The 19,931-nt window shown below is 37.1% G+C and overlaps 2 protein-coding genes across 2 annotated transcripts in view; both read left to right on the top strand.

The window, feature by feature from the left end:
• The window catches only part of LOC143645194 (uncharacterized), a 77,257-nt gene that overhangs the window by 36,472 nt on the left and 20,854 nt on the right, over positions 1-19,931 (top strand). The gene's annotated exons all lie outside the window — the stretch shown is intronic.
• LOC143644597 (olfactory receptor 52H1-like) lies at positions 9,504-10,445 on the top strand. Its single transcript, XM_077113789.1, has one exon. It carries the CDS (start codon positions 9,504-9,506, stop codon positions 10,443-10,445), a length of 942 nt encoding a protein of 313 aa, XP_076969904.1.

Here is a 19,931-nt window from a genome sequence, read left to right on the forward strand (position 1 = left end):
GCCATTGACACTTTGGTCTCATTTCACTCTTCCCCCTTTTGGTCAAGAAGGTTTTCTCAATCCCTTGATTTATAGTCTCAGCTCATTCTAAGGTTTTTCTCAATTCCTTGGTGCTGAGTCTCAGTTCATTCCAGGATTCTGTCCCATGTTGCTAGGAAAGTCCACACCCCTGGGAGTCATGTCCCACGTAGACAGGGCGAGGGTGGTGAGTTTGCTTGTTGTGTTGGCTGGAGAGAGAAGGGGATGTACCATTTTACCTTATGTCTTATTCTTCCAATATCTTGTTAGCATTAGGAGAGAAGCCTAATTCACCATGTTCCCTATTCCCAAGGAAAAAGTGACCGTTGAATCCTAAAACAAATGAACAAACAAAATGACTAGCATTGGGATAAACCTCTGCAGGCTCGTTACTCCTCATTCTCTCTGCCACTGGCCTCAGAAGTTGAGGCATAGCGTCCTAACAACCTTATCTGATATCTAAGACCTTATATAAGAATCACTTGCTAAAAAATGTGTCCTTAGGGGCATGTCAGTTTATCCTTCAGGCCCATATTTACCAAGGATTTAGGGAGAAAGCAATATAAATACTGTATACCAAGAGTGTAAATTTTGTATCCACAGTGTTTACTTCCTTGCTGTCCACATACCAGCAGTGTATCCTGGAATAAGATACTTAAATGGTTTTGCTTAAGTTTTTAAAATGACTTGGGAATAAAAACTGTTAATACTTAAATCATTGTGAGGAGGTCAATATTATTAAACGTGAAGCATCGATCTAACTGTCTCAACTTAATAAATACTTGTTCTACTTTTTACTGAAAAATATATGCTGTCCCATAGAACAGGCTCAAACCTTCAAGGGAACTATAGAAGGCTCTACTGAAATTTCATTTTTCAAATCCCAAATAAGACTGTCAAGATTACTCCAGCTCTTCTTTGATTAGCAGTTAGATTTTATCCCAATTCTGATATTGCCACATACTATCTTTATGAAGTGAACTGAATTCTGTGGAATTCCCTTTCTCATTTGTAAAATAATGTAGTGAAACTTATCTGATGGAATATAGTGAAAATTAAATAATATAATGTTTTTAATAAGTTCTGCCATCTCCTAACTTGTTAATAGTTATCTGTAATGGTGTATATTGTTTTTCTCATTCCCTTTCTCTATGACTCACAATAACTGATTTTAAGACTATATAATAGTTTATTTCAAAATTACTACCTTTACTTTGATTTAAGAAATAGACTGACTTGATAAAAATAACACAGATTTTTTAGAAGATATTATCTAACTGTAAAATAAATATTTCAGCATTGCAAAACTCTCTTTGTTCTTATTATCTTCATGGTCACCTGGACTAATTTTATAACTGTAAAAGCACCTTCACCTAATTATATTAAAAGCTGATTTGATATTCTTACCTTTTCCTGTAGTAATTTTATTTCATAGGAAATCATTGCCTCCTTCACCCAACTCTAAAAAATTATTATTCCGAGCGGTAGAGAAATGGTCAGAGTATTAAGGGATCTCTCAATCATGGTTACTTTGGTCAGTCTCACTCAAGTGAGGTAGTTTTTAGGGGTAAAGTTTTCTTTGGCCAGTTCTCCTAATTCTCCTAAAACAGAAGGGGAAGTAATTTCTGCAGTGGATGTTCACGTAGAGCTTGGTAGTAATCCTGTGGCTTTTGGCGTCTTTATCTCCTACTCTGCCCCAACTGGTACTGAGCTGGAAAACTAAAAACAGTGAGCAACTTTTCAGGTAGTTTCTGTTCTGGTTCCTTCTTGGACAGTGGAATTCCCCACTTTCCCATCTCTGAGTGATCTTTGGTGAGGGAAGTCATTGCACGTTAAGATATTTTACACTGTCTCCCTCTTTATATATACACACAACCCTTTGTCTCGCAGCCACCCATGGAAACTGGGAAAAATCAATACTTATAAGTTTTCCCTTTGACTCTTGCATTTGGTTCAGTTCAATGACAATGACTGAGAGTCTAACTAGGGACATCTTGTACTCTTGATAGTCAAGGGACACTCATGTCTTCTCATTCGCTGGAAAGTCCTGTCTTCAGTTCAAGGAGACAAGCAACGGATCTGAACACTAAAAGACATCCTCCTTCTGATAGGTCTTCTTGGCTCCCGTGCTGAAGGCCTCTACTGAAAAAACATGGGAACTAAAAGTTGCTTCCACTTATAATACCTCTTCACAGAGAAAGATCAGAGATGATTTCCTGGACTGAAAAATCCCAGTGGATACCAAATGTTGATTGTTGTCCACATAGGTATCAATTCTAGGGCTCCCCCATCCCCAGCACCTCTGAAACTGAGCAGCAATTTTACCACCTTGTATTTTTGGGGTGTTAGGACGATGCTGGGCCATTGATCAGTGAGGTGGGTGAACACAGTGCAGGGGCTCAGGAGTACCTGAGGCCCTAAACCTTCAGCCCCCAGGATCATCCATGGCCTAAGTTCCAGCAGCAGCATCTAGAGTCATCATCCCTGAGGATGAGCACAAGTTCCTCAGCAATGGGGCCTGAGATCCTCATTGGAATATTGAGGAATATTGTAGTGCAATTCTATCCCAATAAGTTTTAAAATCTCTGTAAAATGAAAAAACCTTTTCTTTCTTTCTTTTTTTTTTTTGGCATGGGCCAGCACCCCAGGAATCGAACCCGGGTCTTTAGCTCAGCAGGTGAAAATTCTGCCATTGAGCCGCTGGCACACCACCCCTAAAATGAAAATCTTTGGACAATAAAATGTCTACTATTCAGAAAGAAGTCGCAAGATAGTGCAAAAATAATGAAAGGAAGAACAAAGTATCTGATGATAAGTACCCAGGACACATAGGGAAAGGGGATGGTGAAAACCCGGCTTCTGGATCAGCTCTGTTGTGGTCATGGACTCACAGAGAAGAGAATTCTCCCAGGCTCTGCTCCTCAGGGTGTAGGGACTGAGGGGAATAATGGAGACAAAGTCAGAGGGACTTAGGAAATGGGTATTTTTCTTCCTGCTTTTGAAACAATGTACTGGTTTTGGATACCTGCTGAGCTTTGAAGCCTCTCCTATGTTCCCTCATCTAACACAAGCATGCAAAAAAAAAAATAAAAATAAAAAAAAGACTAATAATAAATGGTTAGACTTCTTTTCATGAAAACAGATGCCTTTTTTCAGGGAGACACAGAGTACTCTGAGTAGGATCATGTGCCCAAGAAGCAGGCTGATATCTGACAAGGACTTCTTGTTATACAAGGACCCTCCCCATTAGGTGTGGTGTCAAGGTGACCTCAGCCTCAAAGCAGCTCTTCTTGTCCAGAACCAGCAAGGCCTGTTTCCACTTAAGACCAGTTATTTTCAACTTCAGGTCCACACAAGAATGACCTGGGAAGTTTTGATTCTTTTAAAATCAATCATTTGGTATATAATGTGCTTGCAATAAAATGCATCCATTTAAAGTATAAAGTGGAGGAATGCTAACAACTATTTACACCTGTAAAACATATAGAAGATTTTCTTTGGATAAGAAAATCAAGATAAGGAATATTTTCATAATCTCAAAACATTTTCTTAGGTCATTTTTGGTCAATCCCTTTCCTTGCACCCTGCAATCCTGAAACAGCTATTGATCTGTTTTTCTCTCATTCTAGGTCAGTTTAGTTTTTCTAAATTTCATGCGAATATAATCACACAGTGTGTACTCTTGTGTCTGGCTTCTCTTGCTCTTCAGAATACTTTGAGCTTCATCTATGTGGTTTATTTATCAGTAGTGTTTACCTTTATATCCTTAATAAATAATATTCCTTGTACATATATGTGTGCTTTGCCTATTGATGGATATTTGTGTGGTTTACAATTTGAGGCTATTGTGAGTAAAGCTACCATGAATATGTACATATCTTCGTGAAATGAAATATTTTCATTTCTCCTGTGTATACATAAGGGTGTAATTACAATTTTACCCTCCTCTCAATAACATATGAAAGTTTCAGTTTCTCACATCCTCACAAGATCTTGAGATTGATTGTCCTTTAATCATAGTCAATCTAGTGTGTTTCTAGTTGTTTTAATTTTCATTTCCCTGATAATTATGTTTTGCATCTTCTTAACATGCCTACTGGCCATTTATATTTTTGTGTAGTATGCATTCACATTTTTGCCTCTTTTTAGTTGGGTCGTTTTTTATTGCATTTCAAAAGTCATTTTTATACATTTTCTTTCAACTTTGGCTTGTCTATTGAATTTCTTAATAGTATGCATTGAAAAAGAGTGTTATTAAATTTTATCAATTCAAGCTCATCATTTTTTATTACTTTTTTCAAATTTTAATTTTGAAATGATTTCAAACTTACAGAGAAGCGGCAAAAATAATACAGCAATATATGGAACAGTTCATGAATTTGTGGGTCATCCTAGTGCAGAGCCCATCCTACCCTCTTTGCATTATCTGATTTTAGTATATGGACTGCCAAAACAAGCATGATGACTTCTTTTTTGGAACCTAAGGAATTGCTCTTACCCTAAAGCTGCACAGCTTTTTAACTGATATTTCGTTCTTTTTTTTTTTTTTAATGCATAACGCTCACGTCTAGGAGTTGGATCCACTCCAAGTTAAATTTTGTCTGTTGCATGAGGTTGATATTGATGTTCTTTTTTTCTAAACTGATATACAGATTTTCCAGCAAAATTTATGTAAAGGACTTTCTCTACTGAATTATTTTTATTAAATATAAATTGATGCAGGAGACCTAAATACACAAATAAATAAGATAAATAGACCAGCCCATGCACCGTCCTAAATACATACATACATACATACATACATAAATACACAAATTAAATAATTTAATAGACCAGGCCAAAGAGCGCATGAAAAGATGCTCAGCATCATTAGCCATCTGCGATTTGCAAACCAAAACCACAATGACATACGATTTCACAGCCATTAAAGCGACCATTATTAAAAAAAAAAAGAAAATAACAAGTGTTGGGGTGGATGGGGAGAAATTGGAACACTAACTCATCACTCATGGCAATGTAAAATGATGTAGCCACTGTGCAAGACAGTTTGGCAGTTTCCCAGAAAGCTAATTATATATAGGATTACCTTATACCCAGCAATCCCACTACTAGGTATATACCCCAAAAGAATTGAAAATAGGGACTTGGACAGACATTTGCACACCAATGTTCATAGCAGCATTATTACTATTGCCAAAGGATGGAAGCAACCCAATGAGGAATGAATAAACAAAGGAGTATTACTCAGCCATAAAAAATAATGAAGTCCTGATACATGGAGTACCATGATTGAATCTTGTGACATCATGTTCAATAAAATAAGCCAGATAAGAAGACAAATATTGTATGATCTCATTGTTTTGAAATAATTAAAATAAGCAAGCTCGTAGAATCAGAATCTATAATTCATAAGTTACCAGGGTACGGTGTACAGATGCGGGATGGGATGTTAAGGCTTCAAATGTAGTGGGATCCTATTTGTAATGATGGAAATCTTTTGGTAATGGATGGTGGTGATGGTATCACAACATTGTGAGTGCAAGTGACAGCACTGAAAAATATATGTGAATGTGATTAAAAGGGGAAAAGTTAGATTATATATATATATGGTAACACAATAAAATTTTAAAAAATCTAGTGAGGTACACTACACAAACTGAATCTGATATTAAATTATTGAACATAGTTAATAGTCCAATTATAGAAATGCACTATCATCAATAGTAACAAATGTTCCACACCAATGCAAGGTGTTGTTTGTGGGGTGGTATATGGGAGTCCTGCATTTTATCCATGAGTATTCTGTAAACCCACAAATTTTAACATAAACAAACAATGAAACAAACCAGGCCCTTCCATCATCAAGATGGCACAGTGAGACTCTCAAGTGCACTCTGGGCCCCTCCCCTCCACAGAAAACCTGAACATGCAAGAACTGGTAGAAGCACATTCCTCAAGCTCTGGAATCAATCGAAGTGTTTCAGTAACAGTATGCACACTTAATAAAAAATGATATAGCAAATGTGAAAAATGTTAAAATGATTCTGAGTGTCTAGGGGTGGGGTGGGTACATAGGAGTTTTCTGTTTGAGGTTTGCATATTTTTGCAAAGGGTAATTAAGTTTGCAGATGGAATTAAGATTGCTAAACATTTGACTTGAAGACAGGTCCTGAATCATTCCTATAATCAGAAGGTTCCTTAAAAGTAGAAGAGGGAGGAAGAATAGGAGAATTGGGGAAATAAGACTGTGGAAGAAGGCACAGGGAGATGCAATGCTGCTGGCTTTGAAGTGGGAGGAAGGGGGTCTCTAGAAAAAGCAAAGAAGTGAATTCTTTCCCAAAGCCTCCAGAAAGAATGACACCTGATGACATTCTGATTTTAGCTTGGCTGGATTTCTAAACTACAGAGATATGTTATAGGTAATGGATAGTGGTGATGGTGTGACAATATTGTGAATGTAAGAAATTAATTTGTATTGTTTTAAGTGAGGAAGTTTGTGGTAATTTGCTACAGCAGCTGTAGAAAAAACTAATACACATTGCCTCCAACAAAAAGGGTATTTGTATTTTTTTTTAAGTACTCATGGAGCATATGGACAACTCAACTCATTGCTGAGAAAATAAAGGGAGCCTACCTTAACTGAGGCTGATGTCCTATTTATAAAATTTACAGAATGAAGATACAATATTATACACATATCAAGTAACATCATATTGAAATACAGATTCAAAGCAATCACAATCAGAATCTCAACAGGGTGTGTTTTTATAAATTCAGTTGATAATTTTGAAACTTTCATGGCAGTACAACGTGCCACAAATAGATAGGACATTTTTTAAGAACATTTTGGAAAATTTACACTTCCAATATAAAGATTTATTAAAAGCTGTAGAAATTGTAATTTAAGTTTTTAACTGTTAGTGCAAGTTTATACAAATAGACTAACTAAAGAATATAGCAAACACAGGAAAATTCTTAGGCCTCTAAAAATTCTGTCTCAGTGGACTTGACTGACTTGTTTAGGTCTGAAGCTCCTGGGGATCCAATAACCCTAGCTTTCTAGAAGCTGCAGCAGCACTCCATCTCAGGGGAAAAGAAGGTAATGTTTGATTACACCTCTTGTCTAGGACTGAGAAATGCACGGGCCCAGATAACTTAAGTACTATCTCCTGAGAATATATGGAAATGCATAAATGTTTCAATTCACCTCTTACTAGAATTGTTCCTAGCCTAAGGTTTTACTCACTTCCTTCTAAATTAATAGTTCCCACTAATGCTATAAAAAAAGAGACAGAGAGGAGACTGGTGAGTTGAAAACGGCAATCACTGAGGGAGGACAGCCCACTCTTACAGGTTTCACAACTTTATCCAATAACCTAGTCTTGCGTTTGCTCAGGCCCTGAAGGATGTGATCATGAGAGGAGGGTCCTGCTGGCTCCAGCAATTCCGGGGTCAGGAGACAGACCCTGCCGAGCCGCTATCAAAATGGAGGGCAGACCAGCTGTCATAGAAGGAAAGAAGGCCCCTTGGATTGAAGAGTAGGGTTTGACCAGAGCAGCAGAAGACCTTAATTTGCATATTTTCTTAAGATCCCTCTTGGTGGTTTTTATGAGTAGTGGTAATTTTCCTCCCCGTTAAGCATATCCCTTGTAAACCTGAGAATGTGGGCTCCCTGAGAGGAGCAATCAGTGCTCTACGTGTTCTGTATTCTAGACTAAATTATAGAGACATACTTGAGCTCTACCTGTTTTGTTTTGTTTTGTTTTGTTTTTTTAATCAGTCTACCTGTTCTTCAGGCCACAGGAAGTAATGTGGCCATTGTTTTAAGGTGAATATCATAAAGACTCTGTTGCTATACATTACTCTTATAACCTTGATTTCTAGTGCCTGCTGGAGTTCAGCCTGCATCTGTCCTTCAGATGTAACTTAAATAAACCTTCATATGCAGGGTTGGTTACATTTCTCCTAAGGCAGATGCAATGTGCTCACCTTGAATAAGTAAGGATTTTGTCCAAGACAAAACTGCCCCCTAAATGAGGGAAGCTATTACGTAAAGCTTTGACTAGAATCCTGGCAGAGACGTCACAACATCCTACATGGTTTCATCTCGTTTTTTCCATAAGACTGCTACTACTCCTGTAAAATTGATAATACAGAGCTGATATGACTTGCTTACAAAATCCACTTATTCTGTTTAAAAGATTTTTGAATGATATTTTACATTAGTTGGAAAAGATAAGAAACATGTCTCTCCAAAACTGGTATAAGGATGAGTCATATTCTACTGGGCCTCTAAAGGTGTGCTCTCCGGTGTCTGTGCCTGCTTCTCTTTCCTTCTCTTTCCAAAAGTACTTCAAAAAACAGATGACACAAACAATTACAATTGATGGGGCACTTCCTATGCAAAAGCCACCTCAATGGAGTGGGCCTATTTAGTATAAAGCTGAGGATTCCCACATATGTGGTCCCAATTCCAGCTAACCAAAATGAAAACATTAGGGCAAGGACCGTCTTTATTACTCCTTATTTAATCTTCAGAACATGAGAATTTTTTACACCTGACTTCACTTCTCTTTTTCCAAATGACACGGACTAATATTTTTTATAAGGCATTGTCAGACTCGCTGATGGGTAGCTGCATCTCCCCTACTTAAGGAACAGAGATTCTCCAGGATTTAAGGCATTGTTCCTGAGGGTACATGCCATCTCTTAGCTTACTCTTCTATGCTTGAGATAAAGCAGTGTTGCTTACCTGCCATCTGTGTTTTCAGGTAAATGTATTCTTTTATACTCACATCACAGTAGGTATGCACCCTAATCTGAATAATATTCAAATTCGGCATAACAATTCTTGCAACACCGCAGAACTAAATTTGCCTTTTGTTTTCCTTCACCATTTTCCTACAGCTTTATCCAAACACTTTTGTTCGTTGAATTAAATTGATTTTTGAAACACAGCTGTTATATACAAGTCAATCTTTCCTTTCCTCACAGTTCATCTCATTTGATATTTTTATCATTCTCTTTCTCTTCCCCTATTACTATTTCTCTTCCTTCTCCTCTAACTATTCCAACTCCTCCTCCTCCCTTTTCTTCACCTCTTCCTAGTTCATTTTTTCCTTTTAACCAGAACCCATCCTAAATAAACCCGTATTAAGAAAGGAACACATCTGTTTAAGTTTCATATGAAATTGCTGATTGACTGCTCCTCTGACAAAAATAACAATCTCATTTGGTTCATTACTTCAGTATATAAAGAAATGAAGTAAGGTCAGTGGTAAAGAGAAGGGGCAAAAATTGGCCAGTTCTATAAGTGCAGTTCATCCAGCAGATAGAAAATACTTCTAAATGCAGGAACTCTGAGTATGACAGTTGCAGTCCCCAACAGCCTTTAGCACCAGAGTGGAATTAGTTTGCACAGCCCTTTCTGACATTTGTGTTGTCCTCAGGGCTCAAGAACCAGTGGAAACCAGACTGCAGAGGCCATGTATAACTTGAGCTGCTCTAACCCCAGTTCTTTTATCCTCGTTGGGATACCTGGCTTGGAGAAGTTCCACATCTGGATTGGGATTCCCTTTTGTACATTATATGTTGTGGCTGTGGTGGGGAATTGTCTCCTCTTGTACCTCATTGCAGTTGATCATAGCCTCCACGAGCCCATGTTCTTTTTCCTGTCTATGCTGGCCACGACTGACCTCATCTTGTCCACTACTACAGTGCCCAAGCTTCTCGATAACCTCTGGCTTGGCTCCCAGGAAATAACCTTCTCTGGATGTCTCACCCAGATGTTCTTCCTCCACTTCACCTTTGTAGTGGATTCAGCCATCCTACTGGCCATGGCGTTTGATCGCTACGTGGCCATCTGCTTCCCCTTGAGATACAGCACCATCTTGGCTCCGCAGGTGGTCATCAAGCTTGTGGTGAGCCTTGTTCTGAGAAGCTTCTCTGTCGTCCTGCCAGTTGTTTTTCTGCTGAAACGGTTGCCCTTCTGCAGAACACGCATCATCCCACACACGTACTGTGAGCATATAGGTGTTGCTCGGCTTTCCTCAGCTGACATCTCCATCAACATCTGGTATGGGTTTGGTGTACCTCTCATGATACTCATCTCAGATGTGATTTTTATTGCTGTTTCCTACACCTTCATTCTTCGTGCTGTCTTTCAACTCTCATCCCACGGTGCTCGCCAAAAGGCACTTAGTACCTGTGGTTCCCACATCTGTGTTATCCTCATGTTTTACACACCTGCCTTCTTCTCCATCCTCGCTCATCGCTTTGGTCACAGTGTCCCTCAACACTTGCTCATCCTGTTTGCCAACCTCTATGTGACCATCCCTCCTGCTCTGAATCCTATTGTTTACGGAGTGAAGACCAAGCAGATCCAAGACAAATTTATTCTCCTATTCTCTTTGAAGATGACCCAATAATTGAGGAACATCACTGAAGAAGCACTTAATGTAAACTTGATTTGTTGGGACTTATATGATGTAGAAAGATATAAGAACAAAGCTGTAAATCCTATTACTTCAAAAATTCATGTTCCTACCCATGTACAATGAATAGGCAGGTGAGTCTTGGGTTAAAAAAAATCTTTTAGATTTTTTGAAAAACGAGGATTTCCTGGGTTTAGGATTTCTCACTTTTTGTGTGAAAATGATGAGGAGGAGGAGAAGAGAGATAAGACTAGGGCTATATCTTTCCTATTGCTAATTTTAGGAAATTTGAAGTTTAGATATTTCCTAATATAGGGTTCAGGTGTATATTTCTTGATTTCTGAATTAGAGATAAGGTCTTCTGCCCTCCATTTTTAAGTAGGTCTCAATCCTGTCTGCTGCAATTTATCAAACTTACTCCTTCTCACACTTTTAATCTAGATTCTGTACGTTATCAACTCCCCTGCTCCTGTGTTCCACTACCCACAATGGAACTCTTTCTCCAAAAAATTTACCCATTATCATCAACTCACAGAACTGCTTTCTCTGTTTTTGTGTCATGTCTCGCCTCTTATGATGTTCTTTCCTTTCAGGTTCCATCTCATGGAGGCTGCCTTTTCTTCTAAAACCTCTGTTTCAGAGGAATTAAGTGATGAAAAGCAAATCCAAATCTAGATCAATAATTTTCCATCACACTATAACAATTTTGAATGACATCATTTGGTTAAATAAACTTTACTATTAACCATGTTATCTCTGTTACCAAACAAATTCTGCTACTACCCTGACACAGTGAAGCTTCTGTCTCTGAGTTATTTCTCTTTGACTTCATGCCCTTACTCTATTTCAACTTCCATGAATATCTGGATTTTATATGTTCCCAGACTTAACCTACTAAAAATATTAAACTTCAAGTTCCTTGTCTGATTGAGTTTTCTATACTGACAGCTTTTTTTGTGTCTAGAAGACATAAACAATCCATTGTCCTGGCCAGAGTACTCACTTTACATTTCTCCTTTTGAATCTCAATTATACAGAGTTGCATATCCTTTGTATCCATTTTCTTCAATTACATCCTTCAAGAGAAGACCAAACTTAGTTTTTCATTATCTTTACCCAAATTTTATATGTGTATTGGCACACATTTAATGTTCACCAATAATTATGAAGTGGGTAAAATTAATTAACTCATTTCACAGATGAGTAAACAGACCTTTAAATGAGAAATATAATTAGTATATTTGGAATCTGAGCCTAGGTCTCTCTGACTCCAAATTCTAAACTATTTATCCATTTTTCTATCTGGGAATCTACTCACTTAAATGACTGATAAGTTCTTCACATTTCATGTTGCCAAAACTGAGCTTGTGGCTGTCTTACTTTCCCACATAAAATTGCTCTTCCTATTCTTTCTCTTTTCAGTAAATTGTACCATCACCAACCTGAATTCCAAAGCCAGAACCCTAGGACTTTTCCTTTTTTTCTCCTCTATCACCCTCCACCAAAATTTCTCAACAGTTGAGTTGAATGGGACTTGAGTTTGAATTGTTTGTAAATCATGCCAGTGTATATATGTAAATCACATTCTCTACTTTACTATGGCTATTGTGCTTCTTTGGGCCCTTATCTACATCTGTTTCTCTGAATGTATTTCAAAATCCATGCTTAGGTCTTATAGCCTTGCTTCATCAAATCTATTCTCTCTCTATAAAAGCTAGAGTGATCATTTGAAAATGCAACTATGATTGTGTAAGTGCACCTAGAAACTCTACAGTGGTTCAGTTCTCCTTAGAAACTTATAAGCCTTGAATAAAATAGAAATCTATGAAACTCAGTCTTGCATTTTATTTACTTTTGTTTACCCTTTATTAGAATTTCCCTGACCATTTGTGGAATAGTTTCAGAATTAATATTCTTCATTCTTATTGCCATATTCAGTGTCCTACTATTTTATAAAAAATAAATTCTTGATGTGAATGAATTCATATTGGATTAATTCAGGCGTGAGCCATAAATGCTCCTCTTAAGAAATTATACCAAAGTAAGATTACTTATTTCCTAAAACCTCCACTGGAAAAGAAGTCAATTAACGTAAGATGAATATATTAAATGATGTGTAAGAAGTATGGAGTAAGCCGTTAAGAGTGAAGTTGGCACTCTGAGATGAGATCCTTTGTGTGTGTGTGCATGCGCGCGCGTCTCGATTTTTTTTTAATTGTCTGGAATGCCGTTTAGCAGTTTAGAAGAAACACATGCAGGGGCTGCTTTATTTATGCTATCATTAAAATCTGTTATAATTATTTGCTTATGCATTTACTTATCCACATCTAAAGTGTGAGCTCTTGAAGATCAAATCTTAATTTGAGGCAGAATCTTTTTTCTACTTTCTTTTTAATTATGAAAAACATCATATATACAAAAAAAAGCAATAAATTTCAAAGCACAGCACAACAATTAGTGATAGAACAGATTTCACCTTTTGGCATGGGTTACAATTCCAAAATTTTAGGTTTTTCCTTCTAGCTTTTCCTTCTAGCTGCTCCAAGACAATGGAGACTAAAATAAAATATCAATAGAATGATTCAACAATCATACTCATTTGTTATATCCTATCTCCTCCTTTGATCTTTCTCTTAATCTTTAGGGGTATTTGGACTATGTGCATTCTAGCTTTTTCATGTTGGAAAGGGCTGTTTATAATACAGGATAGGGGAATGGAACTAATTGATGTTCAGGAGAGGACCTGGTTGATATTCTTGGAGAGATCGGCAACTCCGGGTTTCAAGATTAATCTGGGGACCATGTAAAAGTGCCATCTGAAGGTTTTCGGTTTCTGAAAACTGAACTTAGTGCATAAAACTTTTGTAGCATCTCAGAGGGAGCCCTGGGTGTTCTTCAGGTTTAACAAGAATAACATTTGTTGGGGTTTGGCAAATGAGGCAATTAGCAGTATCTAGTTGAAGCTTGTATTAGAGTAGTCTCCAGAATAGCATCTCAACTCCATTTGAAATCTCTTCACTGATACTTTATACTTTATTTTGTTATGTTTCATTTCCCCCTTTGGTCCGGAAGACATAGTCAGAACCTAGTTCATCACTGGGAGTCATGTTCCACATTGTTAACAAGACTTTCACCCTTGAATGTCATGTCTCATGTAGTGGGGAGGGTAATGATTCTCTTTGGAAAGAAAGAGAGGCTGCATTTGAGCAAAAAAAAGAGGTTTCCTGGGAGCAAATCTTAGTCATAATTATAGGTAGTCATAGCTTCTCTACTACAAAAATACATTTCATATGTGCAAGTCTCAAAATCAAGGGCTTGGTTTATTTTCTTGGGAGTTCCTAATGTTTCAGAGAGTATCAAGGGCTTCCCAGATGGGAAAATTTAGTAGTTCCATATTTTTTCTCCAGTCCATCAAGGGACTGTATCAATACTATTTAATAATGAGCCCACCATAGTCTGAGATATATCTGGGTGTTGCATTAAGCTACACACAATTACAAGGCCTCATTTCCATGCTTGGCTACATGGGTTTGGATTGTTTAAATGAGCTCTCCAGGCAGATTGATTTAGACTGTGTGTTACAGAAGATTTAGATTCTAGATACAGCAATCCTCCCTGTATTTTTTCTCTTACAGTAGGTGAAGTTCTAGAAAGCATATACTACCATCCCTTGCCTATATTCTGAATTACTCGAGTCTCACCCAAATTGGCTTTGCTCTTATCTTTAAAGCATGACCTCTTTTTTCTTTTCTTTTTTTTTTGGCGTGCATGGTCTGGTAATCAAGTTCAGGTCCACCACATGGAAAGTGAGCATTCTACCACTGAACCACCTGTGCACCCCAAAGCCTGACCTCTTTTTTGGTTACTTTAATGGTTGTTGGATGTAGCAATACTGAATTTCAGGGCTGTAGAATTCCAATTTTGGATCTTAGGTGTCATATAGGTGCCCAAAGTTCCAGGGAAATACCAGCTTATACACATGTAGCACAGCATCTCATAATCTAGACTTACACCTCAGGACTTATTGTGTCCATTGTAAGAGCTTACTACCTAGGGTCCAATTTCCTTGAAAGAATTTTCTAAAAGGGACCATGCCACACTTGTTCTTTTATTTTGATTTATTTTGCACAACACAATGTCCCCAAGGTTCATTCACTTCATTGCATGCCTCACAACTTCGTTCTTCTTGTAGCTACTCAATATTCCATCACGTATATACATTATAGGTAGCCATTCTTTTTCTCAGTCACTGTACCCTTCAGCCCCCACCATCTATTGGGCATCATGGGTAATGTCCAATGTAAATAATCCATGTCTTACAGTGTCCTCACTTAGTTGTACAGTCATCATCACTCTCAATTTTAGACAATTGTCATTGGTCCAAAAAGGCAAACAATCAGTAAACAGAGTATCACCATATATTAAATCTATACCCCAATTATTTACCCCTGGTATTGCTGTTGTACTGTTGATGTCTTCCTGTTAACTATAGGCCACAGAATGCACTATTAGTTTTTCCCCATACCCCTCTATTTTTGAGTTTTTGTACAAGTTCAAATTTTGAAGTAGTTCATGCAAGAACTTATTTAAAATTGTAGAGTTAATTGGTGGGACACACGACTGTATACAGCCCTTTCAACCCTGTTCACCTTCAATAGGGCAATGTTACTCATAAAGCCTCTAAAGAACTACTTTCACTTCTATCCATTCCACTTATATTTAATTTCAATCTCATTGGGTAACCATTCACCCAAATTTAGCTTGTTTGCCTCTAGTTTCCTTGTATTTTATACGGAAAGCTTTTGACTTTACCATTACCAGAACCATAATAATAAAATCATACGGTAGCTATACTTTTCAGTCTTGCTTATTTCATTCAGCATTATGTCCTCAAGTTTCATCCATGTTCTCATATGCTTTAGGTCCACATTTAGTCTTACTGCTGCATAATATTCTAACATATGTATATACAACATTTTGTTTATCCACTCGTTGGTTGACTGGAACTTGGATTGTTTCCATCTTTTGGCAATTGTAAATAGTGCCACAATTAAAATTGGTCCCCAAACATCTGTTCATGTCACAATTTTCAGCTCTTCTGCGTATATACTGAGTATTAGTATTACTGGGTCATAGGGCAACTCAATATTTAGTTTTCTGAGGAACTGTCAAACTTTCTTTCACAGTGGCTTTACATTATACATTCCTGCCAGCAATGAATAAGTTTTCCAATTTCTCCACATCCTCTCCAACATTTGTAGTTTTCTGTTTGTTTAATAACAGCCATTCTTACAAGTATGAGTTGATATCTCTTTGCAGTCTTGATTGCAATTTCCTTATACTAATGGAGATGAGCATATCTCCATGCTTATTTAAGCAATTTGTATTTGCTCTTTGGAAAAATGTCTTTTCATATCTATTGGCAATTTTATGATTGGGTTGTTTGTTCTTTGGTTGTTGAGTTGTATAATTTCTTCATGTACACAGGATATCAAACTTTTGTCTGATATGTGGTTTCCAAATATTTTCTTTCATGGAGCTTGCTGCCACTTTACTTTTTTGACAAAGCCCTTTGAGGCATAGAATCTTTTGGTTTTGAAGAATTCTCAATTGGCTATTTTGTTTTTCTTTCATTGCTTGTGCTATAGTGTAGAAGTAAAACTACCTCCTATTATGAAGTCTTGAAGATAGTTCCTTATATTTTCTTCTCGGAATTTTATAGTACTCTCTCTTATATTTTGGCCTTTGACCCATTTTGAATTAATTTGTGTATAGGGTATAAGTTAAGGATCTTCTTTCATACTTTTGGCTATTGATAACCAGTTCTCCCATGCCCATTTATTGAAATGACTAATCTGTCCTAGTTCAGTGTATTTGAGGGCCTTGTCAAAGTTCAATTGACCATAGATTTGGTAGTCTATTTCCACACTCCTGATTTGATTTCATTGGTCAATATATTTCTTCTTTGTGCCAATACCATGCTGTTTTAACTGCTGTGGCCTTATTATAAGCTTTAGTCTTTCCACTTCTCTTTCTCTTTTTAGTATATTTTTAGCTATTCAAGTCCATGTTCCCTTCACTATAAATTTGATAACAGCCTTTTCAGGTCTTCAATGTTGGTTTTTGGAATTTTGATTGGTATTGTATTAAATTCTTCTTCTTTTTTTTGTTTTTTTGGCATGGGCAGGCACCAGGAAATGTCATTCTTCTTTTCTTATATAGGCATTTAGGGCAATAAATTTTGCTCTCAACATTGCCTTTGACACATCCCATAAGTTCTGATATGTTGAATTCTCATTTTCATTCATGTCTTGATATTTATCAATTTCTCTCACAATTTCTTCCTTGATCCACTGATTATTTAAGGGTGTGTTGTTTTATCTCCATGTATTTGTGAAAGTTGTGGTTATTTGGTGGTTATTAATTTCCAGCTTTATTCCATCATGGTCAGAGAAAGTGTTTTGAATAACTTCAATCTTATTACATTTTAAAGACCTGTTTTGTGTTCCAGCATATGACCTATCCTGGAGAACATTTCATAAACACTTGTGAGAATCTATGAGTTGGTGTTTTGGGGTGTATCAATCTATATATGCTTATTAGTTCTAATTCCCTTATAACATTATTTAAGTTCTCTACTTCCTTCTTGATCCTCTGTCTGGTTGTTCTATCTATAAAGGAAAGTGATGCATTGAAGTCTCCCACTCTTATTGTTGAAATGTCTATTGCTTCTTTCAGTTCTGCCAATGTTTGCCTCAAGTACTTTGGAGCTACTTGATTGGAAGCATAAACATTTATGATTGCCATTTCTTCTTGGACAATTTCCCATTTATTAATATGTAGTGCCCTTCCTTGTCTCTTATGACATCTTTACATTGAATGTTTATTTTTTTCTGATATTAGAATAGCTACTCCCACTTTCTTTTGGTTACAGCTTGCATCGAAGATCTTTTCTGTCTATTCACTTTCAATGTATTTGCATCCTTTGGTCTAAAATGAGTCTCTTGTAAGCTGCATATAGATGGATCATGGTTTTTAATCCATTCTGTCAATCTGTATCTTTTAAATGGTGAGTTTAGTCCATTAACATTCAAAATTATTACTGCAAGAGCAGTTCTTGAGTCAACCATCTTATCCTTTAGTTTTTATTTGTCAGATCTGTGTATTCTCTCCCTTCTCTCTCTTTTATCCTTTAAATTACCTTTGCTGGTACTCTTCAATTCTGTACCCTCCTCCAGACCTCTTCCTTCTGTCTCTTTTGTTTCATTCAACAGAGCTCTTTTTAGTATTTCTTGCAGGGCAGATCTCTTGTTGACTAATTCTCTTAGCCTTTGTTTATTTGAGATTTCTGAAGGACAACTTGGATGCATAAAGACTTCTTTTGTGGAAGTCTTTCTTTTTCAGAATCTTAAATATATCATGCTATAGCCTTCTCACCTCCATCGTGCCTGATGTTCAGTCTGAAGTCTGTCTTTCTGGTTTCCCTTGTATGTATTAAACCTCTGTTCTCTTGCTGCTTTCAGGACTTCCTGCATTTCTTCAAGCATTTGACAATCTATTTAGTATGTGTCTTGAAGTAGCCCTATTTGGATTTATTCTATTTTAGGTTTGTTGGGCTTCTTTAGTTTCCATATTTACATCTACTATAATAGTTGGGTAGTTTTCCTCCATTATCTCTTCAACTAACTTTCCTAGCCCTTTAATCTTCTTTTCTCCTTCTGGGAAACTGAAGATTCTTATATTTGTGCTCTTCATGCTGTGAATCATTTCCCTTAAGTCCATTCCTTTTTTTCCATCTTTCTTGCCATTTGTTCTTTTGTGCACTCGAGTTCAATTGTCCTGTCTTCTAGCTCACTTAATCTTTCTTGTACCTCTTCCAATTTACTGTTGTATATTCTAGTAAATTTTTAATTTGGTCTCCAGTATTGTTCATCTCTTTGAGATCTGCCATATTTCTATTTATTCTTTCACATTCTTCTTTATGGTCTTTTAGTGTCATCTTGATATCTTTTACGTTCTTATAAATATCCTTGGTTTGTTGTTCCAAATTCAGTGTCCTCTCTGGTGTTTTAATTTGACCATTTGGCAGGGCCATATGTGTCTGAATTTTTATATACTTTGTGATTTTCTTTTGCTTCAAGGCTTTTGATTATCTTGGTAAGGTTATTTTGCAAGTTGGTTTCCATAACTCACATAAGGTTTTGTATTTTCTTAGGTTTGCAGAGGAGGTCACCTTTTGCACTTGGTTTGTCAGCAATTCCTCATGAAACCAAAGCCTATATCTTGTGGATGGGATTAAATACTACTTGAGGCTTCTGAATAAATGGTGCTCTTGAGCCACTTCTTCCCCTCAGGCTTGCATCTACCTGACTAATGGTCATCAGAGCAAGGTGGAGACCCCATGTAATTCCAGCCGTAGCTGCTGATGTTGATACACACTGTGAGCTGCCAACCTCGGAGCTGGGGGGTGTGCACTATGGACCTCAGCAAAGGTGCCACCTACAGTTCCAGTGGTTCTGGTAGCCCCCAGCCTCCCATTAGGATTGACCTTAGGCTGTTGGGTTGGATATTTCAGTTGATGCTGCCCAGAGCTAGCATGAAAATGCTTGGGCCAGTCCTGGCATGTGTGGTGAGGTGGCCAGTCCCAGTGCAGAATGGGGCAGGCATTTGTGGTGCCCAGTGGGGTGACTTGTCAGGATGCAAGTATGGTAGTTTTTACAGCACACCACAGGTCACAGAGCACTTTTGCTCTTGTCAATGCTATAATTTAGAAATATATATTAGATTATAATAATTCAAAAGACAGGTTCACATATTCTCTACCTTCTAAAGTGAGAAATATCCAAATTGTTTTCAAAATATGTTCAAAAACAAATCCATTGGATTGTTTAAAAAAATACAGTTTCTCCCTACAATTTGGTATACAAAATAGGGAAGATGCTAGCCAGGATTTTTTTGAGAATTACAATGCTAAACAACTCTAAAGTTCCTTAAGCAAAATGGATGCACTTGAGTGAGGAGACCTCTGCAGAGGTCTTAGTGAGAGATGATGAACTACTAGGGTAGTTCAGTCACTGTAAGGGTAGTAATAAATGGATGTGATGCAGTGATATTTAGGGAGTGAATAACTGCAATATGCTAATTTTTAGAAAATGAGAGATGCTTGTGTGTGGAAGAGAAATGATTAAGATGCATGAAAAGACCAAATGTATATTCTGTTCTTTTGCTGAATTAGAAAGTTTGTAGAAAAACAGATTGGGGGCATAGAAAGAGAAATAATTTAGTTTGGAACATGCTGAGTTATATGCACCTATGGGAAGTTCTGAGTGATGATGATGGACATGAAGTTTGAAAGCTGAGGAGAGAGGAGTATTTTTAAGATTATAAATGTGAAATTGAGAGGATGATATCGGATAAGACTCAGAGGCAGATGTCTGCAGAGAATTGTGATGATCAGCCATGAAGTTCGTAATTTGAGTT

The sequence above is a fragment of the Tamandua tetradactyla genome, chromosome 8 (assembly GCF_023851605.1).
Source record: "Tamandua tetradactyla isolate mTamTet1 chromosome 8, mTamTet1.pri, whole genome shotgun sequence".
NCBI classification, from domain to species: domain Eukaryota; kingdom Metazoa; phylum Chordata; class Mammalia; order Pilosa; family Myrmecophagidae; genus Tamandua; species Tamandua tetradactyla.

Bases quoted from the DNA above. Each gene is read 5' to 3' on its own strand.
- LOC143644597 (XM_077113789.1), top strand. From the start codon at position 9,504: ATGTATAACTTGAGCTGCTCTAACCCCAGTTCTTTTATCCTCGTTGGG.